Raw genomic sequence first — 17454 nt, forward strand, 5'->3', positions numbered from 1 at the left:
CCCAAAGAAGTCATCCCCACTCTCATTCAGACCATGAAAGGAGTAACGTCGAAACATTACCACCGTATTTGGAGAAAATATGTATCTTGGTGTGAATCCAAGAAGGCTCCTACGGAAGAGTTTGAGTTAGGACGTTTTCTCCATTTTCTGCAGGCTGGTGTGGATGCAGGCCTCCGATTGGGTTCAATCAAGGTCCAGATTTCGGCCTTATCAGTTTTCTTTCTGAAACAATTGGCCTCCCTTCCAGAACTTCAGACTTTCGTGAAATGGGTGCTGCACGTCCAACCTCCATTTGTGCCCCCGGTGGCACCATGGGACCTTAATGTGATATTGCAGTTCCTTCAATCGAATTGGTTTGAACCTCTACAGGAGATAGAATTGAAGTTTCTCACTTGGAAAGTGGTGATGCTTTTGGCCTTGGCATCCGCAAGGCGGGTGTCTGAGTTGGGGGCCTTGTCTCACAAGAGCCCTTACCTGATCTTCCATGAAGATAGGGCAGAGTTGAGAACTCGCCAGCAATTTCTTCCAAAGGTGGTTTCATCTTTCCATATAAATTAACCTATTGTGGTGCCAGTGGCTACTGACACTTTCACTGAGTCAAAGTCTCTTGATGTGGTTAGAGCTTTTGAAGATTTATGTTGCAAGAACAGCTTGGATAAGGAAAACAGAGGCTCTATTTGTCCTGTATGCTCCCAACAAGATTGGGTGCCCTGCTTCTAAGCAGACTATTGCGCGCTGGATCAGAGGAACGATTCAGCACACTCATTCCACGGCAGGATTGCCGATACCGAAGTCGGTAAATGCCCATTCTACTAGAAAGGTGGGCTCATCCTGGGCGGCTACCCGGGGGGTCTCGGCATTACAACTTTGCCGAGCAGCTACTTGGTCAGGGTCAAACACGTTTGCTAAATTTTACAAGTTTGATACCTTGGCCGATGAGGACCTCAAGTTTGGTCAATCGGTGCTGCAGGGTCATCCGCACTCTCCCGCCCGTACTGGAGCTTTGGTATAATCCCATGGTACTGAAGTGGACCCCAGCATCCTCTAGGACATATGAGAAAATAGGATTTTAATACCTACCGGTAAATCCTTTTCTCCTAGTCCGTAGAGGATGCTGGGCACCCGACCCAGTGCGTACTTTACCTGCAGTTGTTGTTAATTTTGTAGTTACACAAGTGTTGTGTTACAATTATATTCAGCATGTTGCTGCAATTGTTCATGCCCGTTGGCATGAGTTTCGTTGAATGCCATGTGTGCGGCATGGTTGAGGTGTGAGCTGGTATAAATCTCACCATTAAATTAAAAGTAAATCCTTTTCTGGAAATGTCCGTCTCCCTGGGCACAGTTCCTATACTGAGGTCTGGAGGAGGGGCATAGAGGGAGGAGCCAGTTTACACCCTTGAAAAGTCTTAAAGTGCCCATGGCTCCTGCGGAACCGTCTACACCCCATGGTACTGTAGTGGACCCCAGCATCCTCTACGGACTAGGAGAAAAGGATTTACCGGTAGGTATTAAAATCCTATTTTTTTTCTTTTTTTTTTAGGTGCCTTGGATTCCTGTTGACCCATTGGAGCCAAACCCGAATCTGTATCCAGCATACGTTCAGACACAACCTCTACACGTGACTGTAGGACCCGGGGAAATGCTGTATTTGCCTTCTCTATGGTTTCACCATGTACGCCAGTCCCATGGATGCATTGCAGGTAAGATAAAAATGTGTGTGCAAACATATATGTGCTAATTACATTAAAAATAATTATATTTACTTTGCTAAACCCGCTGAGCTGCCATTCTAAAAATCTTCATGGTAGTACAATGTACTTACTCTTCCGCATCTTTGGTTTCAGTTGAAACCCTTAATGTCCACCTCCATTTCTTAAGATAACAATTATCTGCCTGAATCTTCAACAGGCAGCTTCCTATTTGTAGTTTCATGCTAATGCAGCATCTTCTAACATCATGTAGAATCATTGGGGGCAATTTGGCATTTTGCAGATGATTGTGTGAATAAATCTCTACCATGTATGGGGTTCACAGATCGCAGATTCCAACCAAAAAGTAATTGGGATTGTTAAATCGGGTTGTCCAATATGTTGGATTTCATAGATCAATTGGGGCTGTAGATTGCTAGTGTATGGTAACACTCAGCAGATTTGCAGACCGTAAACTGATGAGCCTTAAGGTGCATACACACTTTTAAACAATATCACTAATTTCTGCTGCGGGGTACACCGGGCTACACAGGGAATGACATTGGGGTGTAGAGTAGTATCTTGATCCGAGGCACCAACAGGCTAAAAGCTTTGACCTTCTTCCCAGAATGCATAGTGCCGCCTCCTCTAAAAACCCCGCCTCCGTGCAAAGGAGCTCAGTTTTGTAGTTGGTGCCATGCAGTAAGCAGGCATACAATAGGGTGGCTGCTCCAGCAGCCCTGAGAAGAAGCTTTTAATGGAAAAATAAAGACTTCAAGGGCTGCAGCAGAGGCACTGTCTGTGTTAGATGTCAGTCAGACATCTCCTGCTGCAGCTCCATCACCTCCCCAGCGGCGCTGTATACTCCCGCGCCCTAGTTGCTGGGTACTTACAGCGGAGGCTCCGGTTTTCTTCCTGTTATTCACACACACGACCGCTGTTCTCCTAGATCGCGTGGCCGCACTCAGGGAGGAGGTAAGTGGGTCCCCCCGGAGGGACCCGCTGTAAATCGCGATCCCACGTGGCTGGTGGGAGGCGGGCCGCGCACGCTGGCGTGGACACTGTTAGTACAGGGACCCCACTAGACCACCAGGGCAAGGGCACAGGTCGGTTTTCTCTCATAAACCGTTTATATAAGCCCACAGTACCCGGTGGTGAAGTCCAGCAGGGGGATAAGGCTTTGACCTGTAGCCCCTCCCCCAGCCCCAGGGCGCCATATAGAGTAAATGTTCCCGCCCTGGAGCTGCATTTCTCTCTTTCCCTCACTACCTGTCAGCGTTTGGGCACCATTAGGACAAGCTGAGCTGATCCTGGGACTGTTTGGGCAAATCCTCCTCCGTAAAGCCGCCTGCTTGTCAGCGCTGTGCATTTTATAGGACACTTAAGTATTCTACATGTCTGCTGACAGTGTTAGTTAAGAAACAGTGCATTTAGCCAGGGTTATATAGTACAAGTACCCTGTGATATACATCCAGTCTTTACTGTGCATTGTTATATCTATTGAGTGTATAGCTATACATAGTACTACTCTATATTGCTAGTCCAGTGCAGTTTTATTGCATGTCATCATTTCTGCATTGTACAATGTGACTATGTGTGTGTGCATATAGCTGCTGTGTGACCTCCATTTCGTGTATCTCACTCAGATTGCTATCCCTATATTCTATAACCTGAGGGGGCTAAGTGCGTCAGGTTTATCATTTAATATAGGCAGTTCACAGGATATACTCAGTGTGTATTTTTCTCTGATTTTTAGTCACGATATACCTCTTGACTTTCCTGTTTGTGCTGATACACTACACAGGGGGTTCTTGTCAGGTAGTGTGCTGCTGATATTGTACTGTGTTGCCTTGCATTGAGCTTTCTGATATGTCAGCTACAAAGGGCAATGGTGCTGGGGCTGATTCCCACATTGCGTGGTAGTGACGTTGCAGACGCATTTTAGGATAACATAGCAGCTGAGGGTTCAGGTTCTGGAGGATCCTTACCCCCAAGTGGGACTGTAGCAATGGGGGTTCAAAATGACCCACCTTGGGCTACCTTCTCCACGCTATTGAATACGCTGCTAACTAGACTAACGCCCCCTATGGGACCTCCTGTGCTGGTACAACCGCTTATGATCCCCGCGGTTAACCCGCCATGGGCAGATCAACTGTCGGCTCAGTAACAGCAATTGAACCAATCACTGACTACTCAAAAGTTCTAACCCTCACCCGCCTAAGACCAAGGGGTCCTCTAAGCGGGCCATTACTTCCTCACAATCCACAAACATCCCAGACTCCTCGTCTGATGAGGATGGCGTTTATACTGACCCCACAGATTCTGATCCCGACACCTCTGATGGGGAATCTGTTTCACAGGTGGATGTTCCTGACTTGTTGGTGGCTATCAGGACCATTCTTCAAATTACTGATGACCCAGAGTCTGATGCTGCCCCTAAGAAACCGGACAGGTTTACACGTCAGAAAGTGGTTAAACAAGTTTTACCTCATTCTGACCATTTAGTTGACATACGTCAGGAGTCCTGGGAAAATCCAGGAAAGAAATTCATGACTCACAAGAAGATGCTGGCTCGCTACCCACTCGCAGCGGAGCTAAGTAAAAATTGGGAAACAGCCCCGCCACTGGATTCGCAGGTGGTGCGGCTGGTGGTATCCTCAGCTCTGCCAGTAACTACCGTCCCGTCTCTGAAAGAACCGACGGATAAGCGTGTGGAGGGTTGTTGAAAGGCAATTTACACCCTATCTGGTGCTGCGCATAGGCCCACCATTGCAGCGACATGGGCTGCAGAGGCTGTTGAAGCGTGGGCTCAGGAGCTGGAGGCGGCGTTGCCTTCCAACGCTTCTGGTCATGCTAGACAATGTCTATCTTATATTGTCACAGCTTCTCATTACATTAAGGAGGCGACTTCTGATGCCGGTATTCTGGCGGCCAAGGCTTCTACTACGTCCGTTTTGGCTCGCCGGATTCCCTGGTTACGGTCCTGGTCTGTGGATCTGGACTCTAAGAAAACCCTGGAGGTACTCCCTTTTAAGGGAGACATTCTTTTCGGAGAAGACCTCAACAAGATAGTGGCTGACTTAGCTTCTGCTAAAACAGCATGTCTACCTAGTACTGCTCCTTCGGTGCTGAAGGCTAAGAGTACTTCCTTTCGCTCCTTTCATCCTTCAGGGAAAGCAAAGGGTCATGCGTACCCGAAATAGGCTCGCACTTCCAAACCCAATAAGCCCAAACCCAAACGGGCTGGGGCTTCCCCCGTCAGCCTGCTTCCAAGACTGATAAGCCTGCCGCATGACGGGGCGGGCCTCCCTCTGGGGGATCCCTGGTTGGGGGGCCGATTTCTAGGGTATGCCCAGGAATGGTTGAAGACCACTTCCGATGCCTGGGTACAGGAGGTCGTCACTCGAGGTTACGCCGTATCCTTCAAAAATCATCCCCCTCATCGATTTTGCCTGACAGACGTCCCTTCGGATCAGGTGAAGGCAAAAACTCTTCATTCGGTGGTACAGTCCCTCCTGGACACAGGAGTGGTAGTACAGGTGCCTCTGGCTCAGAGAGGCAAGGGGTACTATTCACCGCTGTTCCTAGTCCCAAAACCGAATGGGTCATCCCAGCCCATTCTCAACCTCAAGTCCTTGAACAAATTTGTGAAGGTCTCCAAATTTCGTATGGAAACCCTTCGCTCTATTGTTCTGGCACTGGAACATGGGGATTATATGGTCTCCCGGACAAACAGGATGCTTACCTGCATATTATCATTGCAATGTCTCACCAGCAATACCTGAGGTTTGCAGTTGGCAACCTCCATTACCAATTTCGGGCATTACCTTTTGGGTTGACCACGGTTCCGCGAGCATTCACCGAGGTTATGGCGGTTGTGCTCCGCCGTCAAGGGGTCAGGATCCTACCGTACCTGGACGACTTGTTGATCCTGGCAAATTCCCCAGAAATTCTCCTACGCCATCTGGATCCGACTATCCAGTTTCTGCAAACCCACGGGTGGCTCATCAACTGGAAGAAATCTTTCCTGGGCCCTGCTCAGAGCATGGTTCACCTGGGGGCGTTGTTGGACACTCACAACTAGCGGTTGTTTTTGTCTCAGGAGAAAGTCCTGAAGCTTCAGGACAGGATTCGATGCTTCCAATCTCATCCGCAAGTGTCGATACATTCGGCAATGCAAGTGCTAGGTCTCATGGTGTCAGCTTTCGACATGGTGGTGTTAGGGTAATAGGCTTACACCTTAACTATCAACGCCTTAGTAGCCCTTCTGTCTTGGAGATTCATGGTTCTGGATACAGCCGGCCGGAGAGCAAGAAGTCACACTACACAGCTGTATGTATAACACTGCTCTGTCCTGTGACAGAGAGAGCTTTTATTTATACCATAAGAGAACTGGGCTTTTTCATGCCCTCCAATCACAGTGAAGTATAAAGTTAGCTAATCATATATATATTACAAGTTTCAGTGACATAGAAGGTAATATTCAGAAGACACAGTCCCAAACTATTCCTGGAGTCTGTCTTGTCAGAGAATGAGGCGATTGCTGAAGATCTCTATTTCTGTCATTCTCTGTCTCCTGGCTTCACATTCTTATCTTGTAAAGTATTTTAAGGAAACCACCTGTTGTCTCACACATACAATACAAGCAGCGATGACCTTATAATATATGTAAAGGGACATATATACAGTTTTTAGAATAAATGGAAACATCAATACCGCAAAAGCATTTTATTACTCTCACAGTGGTGTACGCTCAATTCCATTCCCGCCCTCTGCAGAAGCTGATTCTTGCCAAGTGGGATGGCCTGCCTCACCGTATCAGATCTCAAATGATCTCCTTGTCTCCGGAGGTCCGTCTGTCACTGAGCTGGTGGCTTCAGGACCAATGATTGAGCAGGGGTCGTCCCTTCTGGATCTCCAACTGGGTCCTTCTGACGACGGATGCCAGTCTGAGAGGTTGGGGCGCGGTGTTGGGGCAACACTCCCTTCAGGGTCGGTGGACCAAGGAGGAGTCTCTCCTCCCGATTAAACATTCTGGAATTGCGGGCGGTGTTCAACTCATTGAACTTAGCCAGCATTTAATACAGAACAGACCTGTTCAAGTACAGTCTGACAATGCCACCACGGTGACGTACATCACTCTTCAAGGCGGCACTCGAAGCCGCATGGGAATGAGGGAAGTATCACGGATTCTTCAGTGGGCGGAACGCCATCTGCCAGCCATATCGGCAGTATTCATTCTGGGGGTCCTAAACTGGGAAGCGGACTTTCTCAGTCGTTGGGACGTACACGCCGGAGAGTGGAGCCTCCATCCAGAAGTGTTTCAACTCCTCGTGGACAGGTGGGGCCTTCCAGATGTAGACCTAATGGCGTCTCAACACAATCACAAGGTTCCGGTCTTCAGAGCAAGGACAGGGGATCCTCAAGCAGCGTTCGTGGATGCACTGGCAATTCCATGGAACTTTCAGCTGCCATACGTGCTCCCTCCGGTGTCACTCCTGCCCAGAGTAATAAGGCAGTTCAAGCAAGAAGGAGGAATCCTACTTCTGCTCGCTCCAGCGTGGCCCAGACGGCACTGGTTCTCATCCTTCAGGGTCTCTCAATAGAGCGTCCCCTTCTACTTCCACAATGCCCAGATCTCCTCGTTCAGGGCCCTTGTGTGTGTGTGTGTGTGTGTGTGTGTGTGTGTCTATATATATATATATATATATATATATATATATATATATATACTATATATATATATATATCTATATCACAAGCCGACCCTAGCCAATGGATTAGAATGGTGATTGTACATGCTTATGTACAGGCTGGACTTCCAGCTCCTGCTACCATAAAGGCCCATTCTACTCGGTTGGTTGGACCTTCTTGGGCGGCCCGCCGTGGTGTGACCCTTTAACAATTGTGCAAGGCGGCTACGTGGTCCTCAGTGAACATGTTCATAAGGTTCTATGCCTTCGATACTTCCGCCTCCCAGGATGCTTCCTTCGGACGCCGGGTTCTTGTGCTCGCTACATAACTGCTTTAGGACATCATCCAATGTCATCCCTGTGGAGCTCAGTGTACCCCGCAGCAGAAAATGAGATTTATGGTAAGAACTTACCGTTGTTAATTCTTTCTGCGAGGTACACTGGGCTCCACAGGGCACCCACCCTGACGCACTTAGCTTATTTGGATTGGTATGGCATTAGCCGCTGACACTTTCTCCTGTCGTGAGAATGTGGTGTATGTCGCTACTAACAGTTGTCGTCTCTTTTGCCTGCTACTGCATTGGACTGGTTAACAAAAACTGAGCTCCTGTGCACGGAGGCAGGGTTATAGAGGAGGCGGTGCTATGCATTCTGGGAAGAAGATCAAAGCTATTAGCCTGTTGGTGCCTCGGATCAAGATCCTACTCTACACCCCAATGTCATTTCCTGTGGAGCCCAGTGTACCTCGCAGAAAGAGATTTAACAACGGTAAGTTCTTACCATAAATCTAATTTTTCACCCTTCTGAGCGTTATCGTTTGTAGTATAGCCCAGTGTGTACGCTACGAATGATGAATTATGCGTGCTCCCGGGGGTCGTTATTAGTTATATGTCATAATTTCTGCATTGTACCTGTGACTGTGTGTGCCTATTGCCCTGTGTGGTTTCTATTCTGTGTATCACACATATTGCTATCACTATATTCTGTACCCTGGGGGGCTAAGTGCGTCAGGGTCTCTCATATACCATATATTGTGCCACAGGATATACTGTTTTGTATTTTTCACTGTGTGTTTCAGTCACCTCACGCTGCTTAAATCCTCTGTTTGTGCTTTACATTTGCTGTCACATAATACAGGTTTTATTTTTTTTGCAGGTATTATTTTTCTCTGGCTATAGTCTACTGTTGTGCCCTAAGGCTACATTCCCAATAATGTCCGCTACACAGGGCGGGAAATCCGCAGACGCTCCTGCATCATGCAGTGCTGGCGCAACGGATTTGACTGAGGAAAAGGTTTCAGCTGAGGTCAAGTACTGGGTGCCCTGCACCTTCCAGTCAGTCTGCAGCACCTGTGGCTAATCAAGACCCACCTTGGGCTGCTTTTTCAAATATGCTGACTACGCTTGTAACACGACTTACGCCCCCTGTGGGACCTCCTGTGCCATTACAGCCACATATTGTCCCTGCAGTTAATCCGCCATGGGTGGATACTCTGTCAACCCAATTACAGCAATTAAGTCAGTCCTTGGTTAAACACAAACTTAACCCTCGCCCTACTGGGACCAAAGGGTCCTCAAAGCGGGCCATTTCTTCCTCACAATCCACTAATATTTTGGATGATTCCTCGGATGGGGATTATACTGATCCTTCTGATATGGATACAGTTGTTTCTGATGAGGAATCTACAACTCAGGTTGATGTTCCTGAACTAGTGGAGGCTATCAAGCTGATTCTCTAGATCAGGCATTCCCAACCGCGGTCCTCAAGGCACACCAACAGTGCAGGTTTTAGTGATATCCAGGCTTGAACACAGGTGACTTAATTAGTACCTTAGTTATTTTGATTTAACCATCTGTGCTGGAGCCTGGATATCACTAAAACCTGCACTGTTGGTGTGCCTTGAGGACCGTGGTTGGGAATGCCTGCTCTAGATTGATGCTGAGATTGAACCTCCTATTACGTCTAAGAAACATGATCAGTTTAAACGTCAGAAGGTTGCTAAAGTAGTTTTACCTCATTCTGTCCTCTTAATTGACATACGCCAGGAAGCCTGGTCTTCTCCAGGAAAGAAATTTTCCCAGTCTAAAAGGATGTTGGCTCATTATCCTATCCCTGCGGAGTTGAGTAACAAGTGGGAAACTCCACCGCCGGTGGACTCACGTGTCACCCGTCTAGTGGTGTCTTCTACTCTGACTGTCACTTCACTGAAGGAACCAATGGATAAGCGTGTGGAGGGATGCCTGAAGTCTACACACTTACCGGTGCTGTACATAGACCCACTATGGCAGCCTTTTGGGCTGCAAAAGCTATTGAAGCATGGTTTCAGGCAGTTGAGGATGAGCTACCTCTACATTTTTCTGACACTGCCAGACAATATCTGTCATATATTACCACAGCCTCTGGCTATATTCAGGAGGCGGCCTCTGATGCCGGTGTAATGGCGGCCAAGGTGTCTACTACGTCTATCCTGGCTCGTTGGATTTTGTAGTTAAGGTCCTGAAAAGACCTGGACTCCAAAAAGACCTTGGAGGTGCTCCCTTTTAAGGGGGACATATTATTTGGGGAGGATCTGAAGAAGATCGTGACTGACTTGGCAACAGCCAAGACTGCATGTCTCCCAAGTACCAATCCTTCTGCTCCGAAGGCTGCGTACCACTTTTCGTTCCTTTCGACCTCCAGGTAAAGCAAAGGGTCAGGCGTATCCGAGACAGGCTCGTACTTCCAAAACCACCAAGCCCAAGTCTAAGCAATCTTGGGCCACCCGTCAGCCTGCTTCCAAACAGGATAAGCATGCAGCATGACGAGGCGGGCCTCTCCCTTGGGGACCCCAGGGTGGGAGGCTGACTTCTGCAGATTGCCCAAGCCTGGTTAAGGACCACTTCGGACGCCTGGGCACGGGAAGTTGTCTCATGGGTACGTGATCTCTTTCAAGAGACTCCACCCTCAACGGTTCTGCTCGACGGTTATCCCTTCAGATCTGCTGAAAGCACAAACTCTACACTTGGTTGTACAATCTCTCCTAGATACTGGAGTCATTGTGCCGGTACCTCTGTCTCAAAGAGGCAGGGGTTACTATTCGACCCTGTTTCTAGTCCCGAAACTAAATGGGTCCTCCCGGCCTATACTCAACCTCCAATCTTTGAACAAATTTGTAAGGGTATCCAAATTCCGTATGGATCTCTGCGCTCTATTGTACTTGCTATGGAGCCCAAGGACTATATGGTATCCCTGGACGTACAGGATGCTTACCTGCACATACCTATTGCCATGTTGCATCACCAATATCTGCGGTTTGCTATTGGCAACCTACATTATCAATTCTAGGCCTTGCCTTTCGGACTGACCACGGCTCCTCGGATCTTTACCAAGGTCATGGCAGTCATGACGGCTCTTCTCCGCCATCAGGGTCATGCCGTATCTGGATGATTTGCTGATCCTGGCGAACTCCCCAGAGGGTCTCCTCAGTCATCTGGAACTCACGGTCCAATTCCTACAAGCCCACGGGTGGCTCATCAACTGGTTCCTGCTCAGAACATGGTGCACCTAGGGGCATTGCTGGACACACACAACCGATTGTTCTTGTCTCCAGATAAAGTCCTGAAACTTCAGGACAGGATCAGATACTTCCTTTCTCGCCAGAGAGTGTCAATACACTAGGCGATGCAAGTAATAGGCCTCATGGTGTCGGCATTCAACATGGTAGAGTTCGCTCAATTTCATTCCCGCCCTCTGCAACGATTAATCCTTTCCAAGTGGAACGGCCTGCCTCACCGGGATCAGGTCACAAATGATCTCCTTGACTCCGGAGTTTCGTCTGTCACTGAGCTTGGTGGCTACAGGACCAACAGTTGAGCAGGGGCCGTCCCTTCTGGATCTCCAACTGGGTCCGCCTAACAACGGATGCCAGTCTGCGGGGTTGAGGCGCGGTGTTGGAATAACACTCTCCAGGGTCGGTGGACCAAGGAGGAATCTCACCTCCCGATAAACATTCTAGAATTGCGGGCAGTGTTCAATGCGTTGACACTGGCCCTGCCCCTGGTACAGAACAGGCCTGTTCAAGTACAATCCGACAATGCCACCACGGTGGCGTGCACAATTCATCAAGGCAGCACTCAAAGTTGCATGGCAATGATGGAAGTGTCAAATTCTCCAATGTGCGGAACGCCATCTGCCAGCTATATCGGCTGCGTTCATTCCGGGAGTCCTTAACTGGGAAGCGGACTTCCTCAGTCGTCAGGGCGTACACACCGGAGAGTGTAGTCTTCATCCCGAAGTCTTTCAACTCCTAGTGGACATGTGGGGCCTACCAGATGTACACCTGATGGCGTCTCGACACAATCCCAAGGTTCCGGTCTTCGGAGGAAGGACAAATGATCCTCAAGCAGCGTTCGTGGATGCACTAGCAATTCCATGGAACTTTCGGCTGCCATATGTATTCCCTCCAGTGTCACTCCTGCCCAGGGTAATAAGGAAGTTCAAGCAAGAAGGAGGAGTACTACCTCTAGTCGCTTCAGCGTGGCCCAGTCAGCATTGGTTCTCAGACCTGAGGGGGCTCTTGGCAGAGCGTCCTCTTCTACTTCCTCAATGCCCAGACCTCCTCGTTCAGGGTCCTTGTGTCTACCCGGACCTGGCCAGACTGGCTTTGACGGCGTGGCTCTTGAAGCATCACTCCTGAGAGCAAAAGGACTCTCTGAGGCTGTCATTCAAATTATGTTGAAGGCCCGTAAACTAGCTTCTGCTCGGATTTATTACAGGGTCTGGAATTCTTACTTCACTTGGTGTGCTGCTAAGAATTATGATGCATATAATTTCAAAACTTCAAGACTTTTGTCTTTTCTCCAGCAAGGCCTAGACTTGGGCCTTTGTCTGGCCTCCCTCAAGGTTCATATATCTTCCCTTTGGTTTCAGAGGAAAATTGCATCTCTTCCTGACGTTCACACTTTCACTCAGGGTGTTCTACGGATTCAGCCTCCCTATGTCCCTCCTGTGGTTCCATGGGATCTGTCTGTTGTATTGAATGCCCTGCAAGAGTCTCCATTTGAACCTCTTGAGTCTGTGGACCTTACATGCCTTACGCTTAAGGTCATTTTTCTGTTGGCTATTGCCTCTGCTAGGAGGGTGTCTGACTTAGGCGCTTTATCCTGTCGTCCACCCTTTCTGATTTTCCACCGTGACCGGTCTGTTCTTCGAACTCGCCCTGGTTATTTGCCTAAGGGGTGGTGACATCTTTTCACCTTAACCAGGAGATTGTGGTTTCGGCCTTCACCTCTTCTGGGCTGTCCTCCTCCAAAGAAAAATCTTTGCATGTGGTACGGGTTCTCCGTTTCTATGTGGAGAGGACTGCCTCCATCAGGAGTTCTGATTCTCTTTTTGTACTTTTTGTTTTTCACAAACGTGGCTGGCCTGCGAATAAGCAGACCTTAGCCAGATGGATTAGAATGGTGATTGCACAAGCCTATGAGCAGGCTGGGCTCCCAGCTCCTGCTGCTATCAAAGCCCATTCTACTCGGTCTGTACGACCTTCTTGGGCGGTCCACCGTGGCACGTTCATTGAACAATTGTGCAAGGCGGCTACGTGGTCCTCAGTGAACACGTTCATCAGGTTCTATGCCTTTTGATACTTCCGCCTCCCAGGATTCTTCCTTCGGATGCCGGGTTCTTGTGCCCGCTACAGTGCGTCCCCTCCCATGAGGAACTGCTTTAGGACATCCCCGATGTTATTCCCTGTGGAATCCCAGTGTACCTCGCTGTAGAAAAGGGGATTTATGGTGGACTTACTATGGTTAAATCTCTTTCTGCGAGGTACACTGGATTCCACAGGGCGCACACTCTGACATACTTAGCTTATTTGTGTTTGTGTGGCATTAGCCGCTGGTACCTTCTCCTGTCGTGAGAATGTGGTTCTATGTGGCTAACCTGTACCGTCTCTATTTCACCTGCTACTGCATTGGACTGGTTAACGAAACTGAGCTCCAGTGCCTGGAGGCGGGGCTATAGAGGAGGCGGTGCAGTGCATCCTGGGAACAGTCAAAGCTTTAGCTTGTTGGTGCCTCGGATCCAACTCTACACCCCGATGTTATTCCCTGTGAAATCCAGTGTACCTCGCAGAAACGGGTTTAACCATGGTAAGTCTACCATAAATCTCCTTTTTTCCATGTGTTGACCTGCTTCACAACTCGCCCACTGTGTAGGTTAGAGACATGCTGCATGACAACTAGCTGAACCCTATATGATACTGTTATTTGTATGGGTGTTATTGGTGGGTGTTATTGGTGGTTCTATAACTTGTATGTTCTCCTTCTGAAACAGTATAGGTCTTGAAAATCGATGATAGTATCCCAGAAGAGATAAATATGAAAAATACATATAGTTTACACTATATTCTATGAAGTTAAGTAATTTAGCATCTAGTTATACACTCGCCTATTGTTGGAGGGTAATCAGCATTGCGCTATGTATCACTGTTGTCCTGCAGTGGTTGTAGGTCAGCAGGTTCTGTGCATACTATAATTCGATCACTCAAAGTATTACATTAAGAGCCAACATGATGTGTACCCGCATAATTTAACAAGATTGCACAATGTTGGCTCTTATGTAATCTTCTCTGAGTGATCAGAAAGGTGAACGCACAGAAGCCAATCCACCTGCTGACCTACAACCACCGGAGAACATTTTCGATAAATTGTGCAACACTTATTACCCCCTGAGAATATACCTAGGTGCTACATTAATCAGTGATAGACTGTGTACACTATATTTTGTCATATTGATCTCTTCTGGTGTACCATCGTAGAGTTGAGGACCCATGTCACTTCAGATGGTCACCGATACCGCCATACAAATAAATTAGAATTGGATGTTTTTTTACTTTGTAATCTCTCTCATCCCAGCGGTACATTCATATTACACATCTGCGCTAACAATTGTTTCTTTTTTCTTTTTTTTGCAGTAAATTACTGGTATGATATGGAATATGACATTAAATACCACTATTTTCAGCTGCTTGATTCTCTTTCCAAAACTGTGGGATACTCATGAATGGAATAAATGTAAAGCTGGATGGGGAAAGAAAACATTCACCTACTGTGAGACCACCATCGCATGCTGTTGTACTACAAACTGCAGAAGGTGCTGATGTAACACAACAAGTGCGGAATAATAACTGCGGACACAAATTGTGATATGCCGGAGCACCATAAAAGCCTACTACTGCGATTTGTCACTAGCAATCTCTTCTGGAACTACTTCCTCCACAGAAGATAATGGGAATCATAGCTGAATGTACTTTTTAAAACTGGTTTAATATTTATTTTCTTAATAATAAGTATTCCTGTTCAAATGGCAGTCTGGTAATCCTTTATTTATTATTTATTAACAGTTTCTTATATAGCGCAGCAAATTCTGTTGCGCTTTACAATTGGAAATAACAATGATATAACAAAACTGGGTAATAACAAACAGTCATAGAGGTAGGAAGGCCCTGCTTGCAAGCTTACAATCTATAGGGAAATAGGCATGGATACACAAGGATAGTTGTCCACCAGATTGCAAAGGTTCTTGGTGGGCTGTATGATCTGGTCATACAGCAATGATGAACCGGGGTCGAGAGGAAGGGAAAGTGAAGAATGAGAAGACGTGAGGATATGTGTAGGCTGTGCAGAGTGGATGCCATTTAATAGGAAGGTTTATGAACGTTATGTGGGCGGTTCTGGAATTTGATATGCTTGCCTGAAGAGGTGAGTTTTCAGGGAACACTTGGAGGTTTTGAGAGTAGAGGAGAGTCTTATTGTGCGTGGTACGGCATTCCACAGAGTGGGTGCAGCCCGATGAAAGTCCTGCAATCGTGAGTGGGAGCGAGTAATGAGTGTGGATGAGAGACGCAGGTCTTGTGAAGAGTGAAGAGGTCGGGTTGGGAGATATTTTGAGATAAGCGAAGTGAAGTATGTTGGTGTAGTTTGGTTAATGGCCTTGTGTGTGAGTAGAAGTATTTTATATTGAATATGGTAGAGTACAGGTAACCAATGGAGGGATTGACAGAGTGGATCTGCAGACGATGAATGTCTAGTGAGGAAGATTAGCCTCGCAGCTGCATTCATAATGAATTGTAGTGGTGAGAGTCTCGTTTTGGGAAGACCATTTAGGAGACTACATTGCAATAATTAATGCGGGAGATAATGAGAGCATGGATTAGAGTTTTAGCAGTATCTTGAATAAGGTATGGTCGTATTTTGGATATGGTTTTTAGATGCATGTAACATGATTTTGAGACAGATTGAATGTGGGGAACAAAGGACAGATCAGAGTCAAGGATGACACCTAGGCAGCTTTATTGGCAGGAACATAGATTGTTAACTCTGTACAAAGGAAGGTTCTGTAATGTTATTCATACGCTTAAATAAAAAGAAACCTGTCATCACATAAGGAGGTCTTATAAACAAGATTGTTTATTTAACAGTTTTATAGGTGATCATGTCAGCAAGTAAAGGTTTTGCTACAAATATATTACTTGGAGTGGACTTAACAGTGTGAGGGCTAAAACACACTACCCGGCTGGCGCTGGCCGGCTTTTAACCACTGGAAGGGCCGGTGCCAGACCGTCTTTGCAGCCAGTAAACCGTGTGTGTGAAGGGGAGCTTTCACACACAACGGTTTTTTCCCAAGCCGTGTCTAATGCTGCGCATGCGCACAGCATCACACACGGCTCAAAGCCGTCCTGTGTGACAGACTCTGCCGGTTTCTCCCGGATGGCAAAAAGCCGGACAAAGTTTGTCCGGCTTTTTGCAAGCCGGGAGAAACCGGCGCGTGTGTTACAGCCCCAAGGCTATGTTCAAGTGTGTGTTGGCATATCAGCAGTAGTGTTCCACTTGTATGTAAGTATAGACCTGAATGAGCAGCTTGTTTTCTAAAGAAGAAAAGTCCTGTATACTATACATCCGTTTACCTGCTCCATAGCTGTTTGCCCCTCTGCAAATCTCTACAATAGCTCCCCATTACTTCCAGAATTCATATAGGAATACTCTCCTTCAAAGCACTCATCTGTAGCTTCTCTTCATACATCTCTGCCCCTATCACTCCTGCTTGGACCTGATCTGGGTTTGACCTGTTCCTCTCTGATAACTCCCTGTCACTCCCGCATACAAGCCTTTTCTGTGCCACTCCCCATTTTTGAAATGTAATGACCCGACTCTCGCCCAACCTTCAATCCTTAAAAGCACTCTCAAAAGCCACCTGATTCTACTCCCTCAATTGGGGTCATTCTGACCCGATTGCATGCTGCAGTTAATCGCAGTGGCGCGATCGGGTCAGAACTGCCCCGAAGGCCGGCGCTCCGCTACGATCGCATCTGCCTGTCAAACAGGCAGAGGCGAATGCTGGGTGGGAGGGAGCGGCACAACGGCGTTTGGCCGCCGTTTCGTGGGCGCAGTCCGGCCAACGCAGGTGTGGCCGGACCGTGCTGGGGGGGGGCGGGCCGTATCGTCTGCGTGACGTCACACGCAGCCACTGCGGGCCGGGGAGCGACGAGAAGCTCCCGGCCAGCACGCTAATGCTGCGCTGGCCAGGAGCTACTCCTAAAGTGCAAAAGCATCGCCGCTGTGCGATGCTTTTGCACTTCTGCAGGGGGGGTGGGGGCGGCACTGACGTGGGGTGGGATAGCCCTGTGCTGGGCGTCCCCCCGCATGTCTATGGACATGATCGTAGCACTGCAAAATTTTGCAGGGCTACGATCAACTCGGAATGACCCCCAATATACTGTATCCTATTTCCACCAAGTCCCACAACCACGCCACATCACACTATCCCTTACTGATCTGGCTTTGTCCTCCATTCAAGACTGTAGTCACAAAAGCAAAGGCCCTCTCAACTTCTGTGTTATGTTGTTACTGCCTATTGTATTGTGTATATGCTATTCAGTCTATCCAGTAAGGCAATGCCTTACAATAAAATGATGATGATCTGCATGGATCATAATACAGCAATCCACTAATGGGCTGACCACTGAAAGGTTTATTTAGATCGTGTATTTAAATAGTAAGTTCATTGTTCTAATATTAAGGGCAGTACGGATGGTG

The 17454-nt window shown here is 47.7% G+C and overlaps 1 protein-coding gene across 1 annotated transcript in view; it reads left to right on the forward strand.

The window, feature by feature from the left end:
* Window positions 1–14723, forward strand: part of JMJD7 (jumonji domain containing 7) — a 114441-nt gene extending 99718 nt beyond the window's left edge. The window contains exons 7-8 of the mRNA XM_063947633.1: window positions 1544–1703; window positions 14334–14723. Of these exons, the coding sequence (XP_063803703.1) occupies window positions 1544–1703; window positions 14334–14422 (249 nt within the window). The 3' untranslated portion in view covers window positions 14423–14723. The remainder of the gene's footprint in view (window positions 1–1543; window positions 1704–14333) is intronic.
* Window positions 14724–17454: the final 2731 nt, after the last annotated feature.

Source organism: Pseudophryne corroboree, chromosome 12 (assembly GCF_028390025.1).
Source record: "Pseudophryne corroboree isolate aPseCor3 chromosome 12, aPseCor3.hap2, whole genome shotgun sequence".
Lineage (NCBI taxonomy): Eukaryota > Metazoa > Chordata > Amphibia > Anura > Myobatrachidae > Pseudophryne > Pseudophryne corroboree.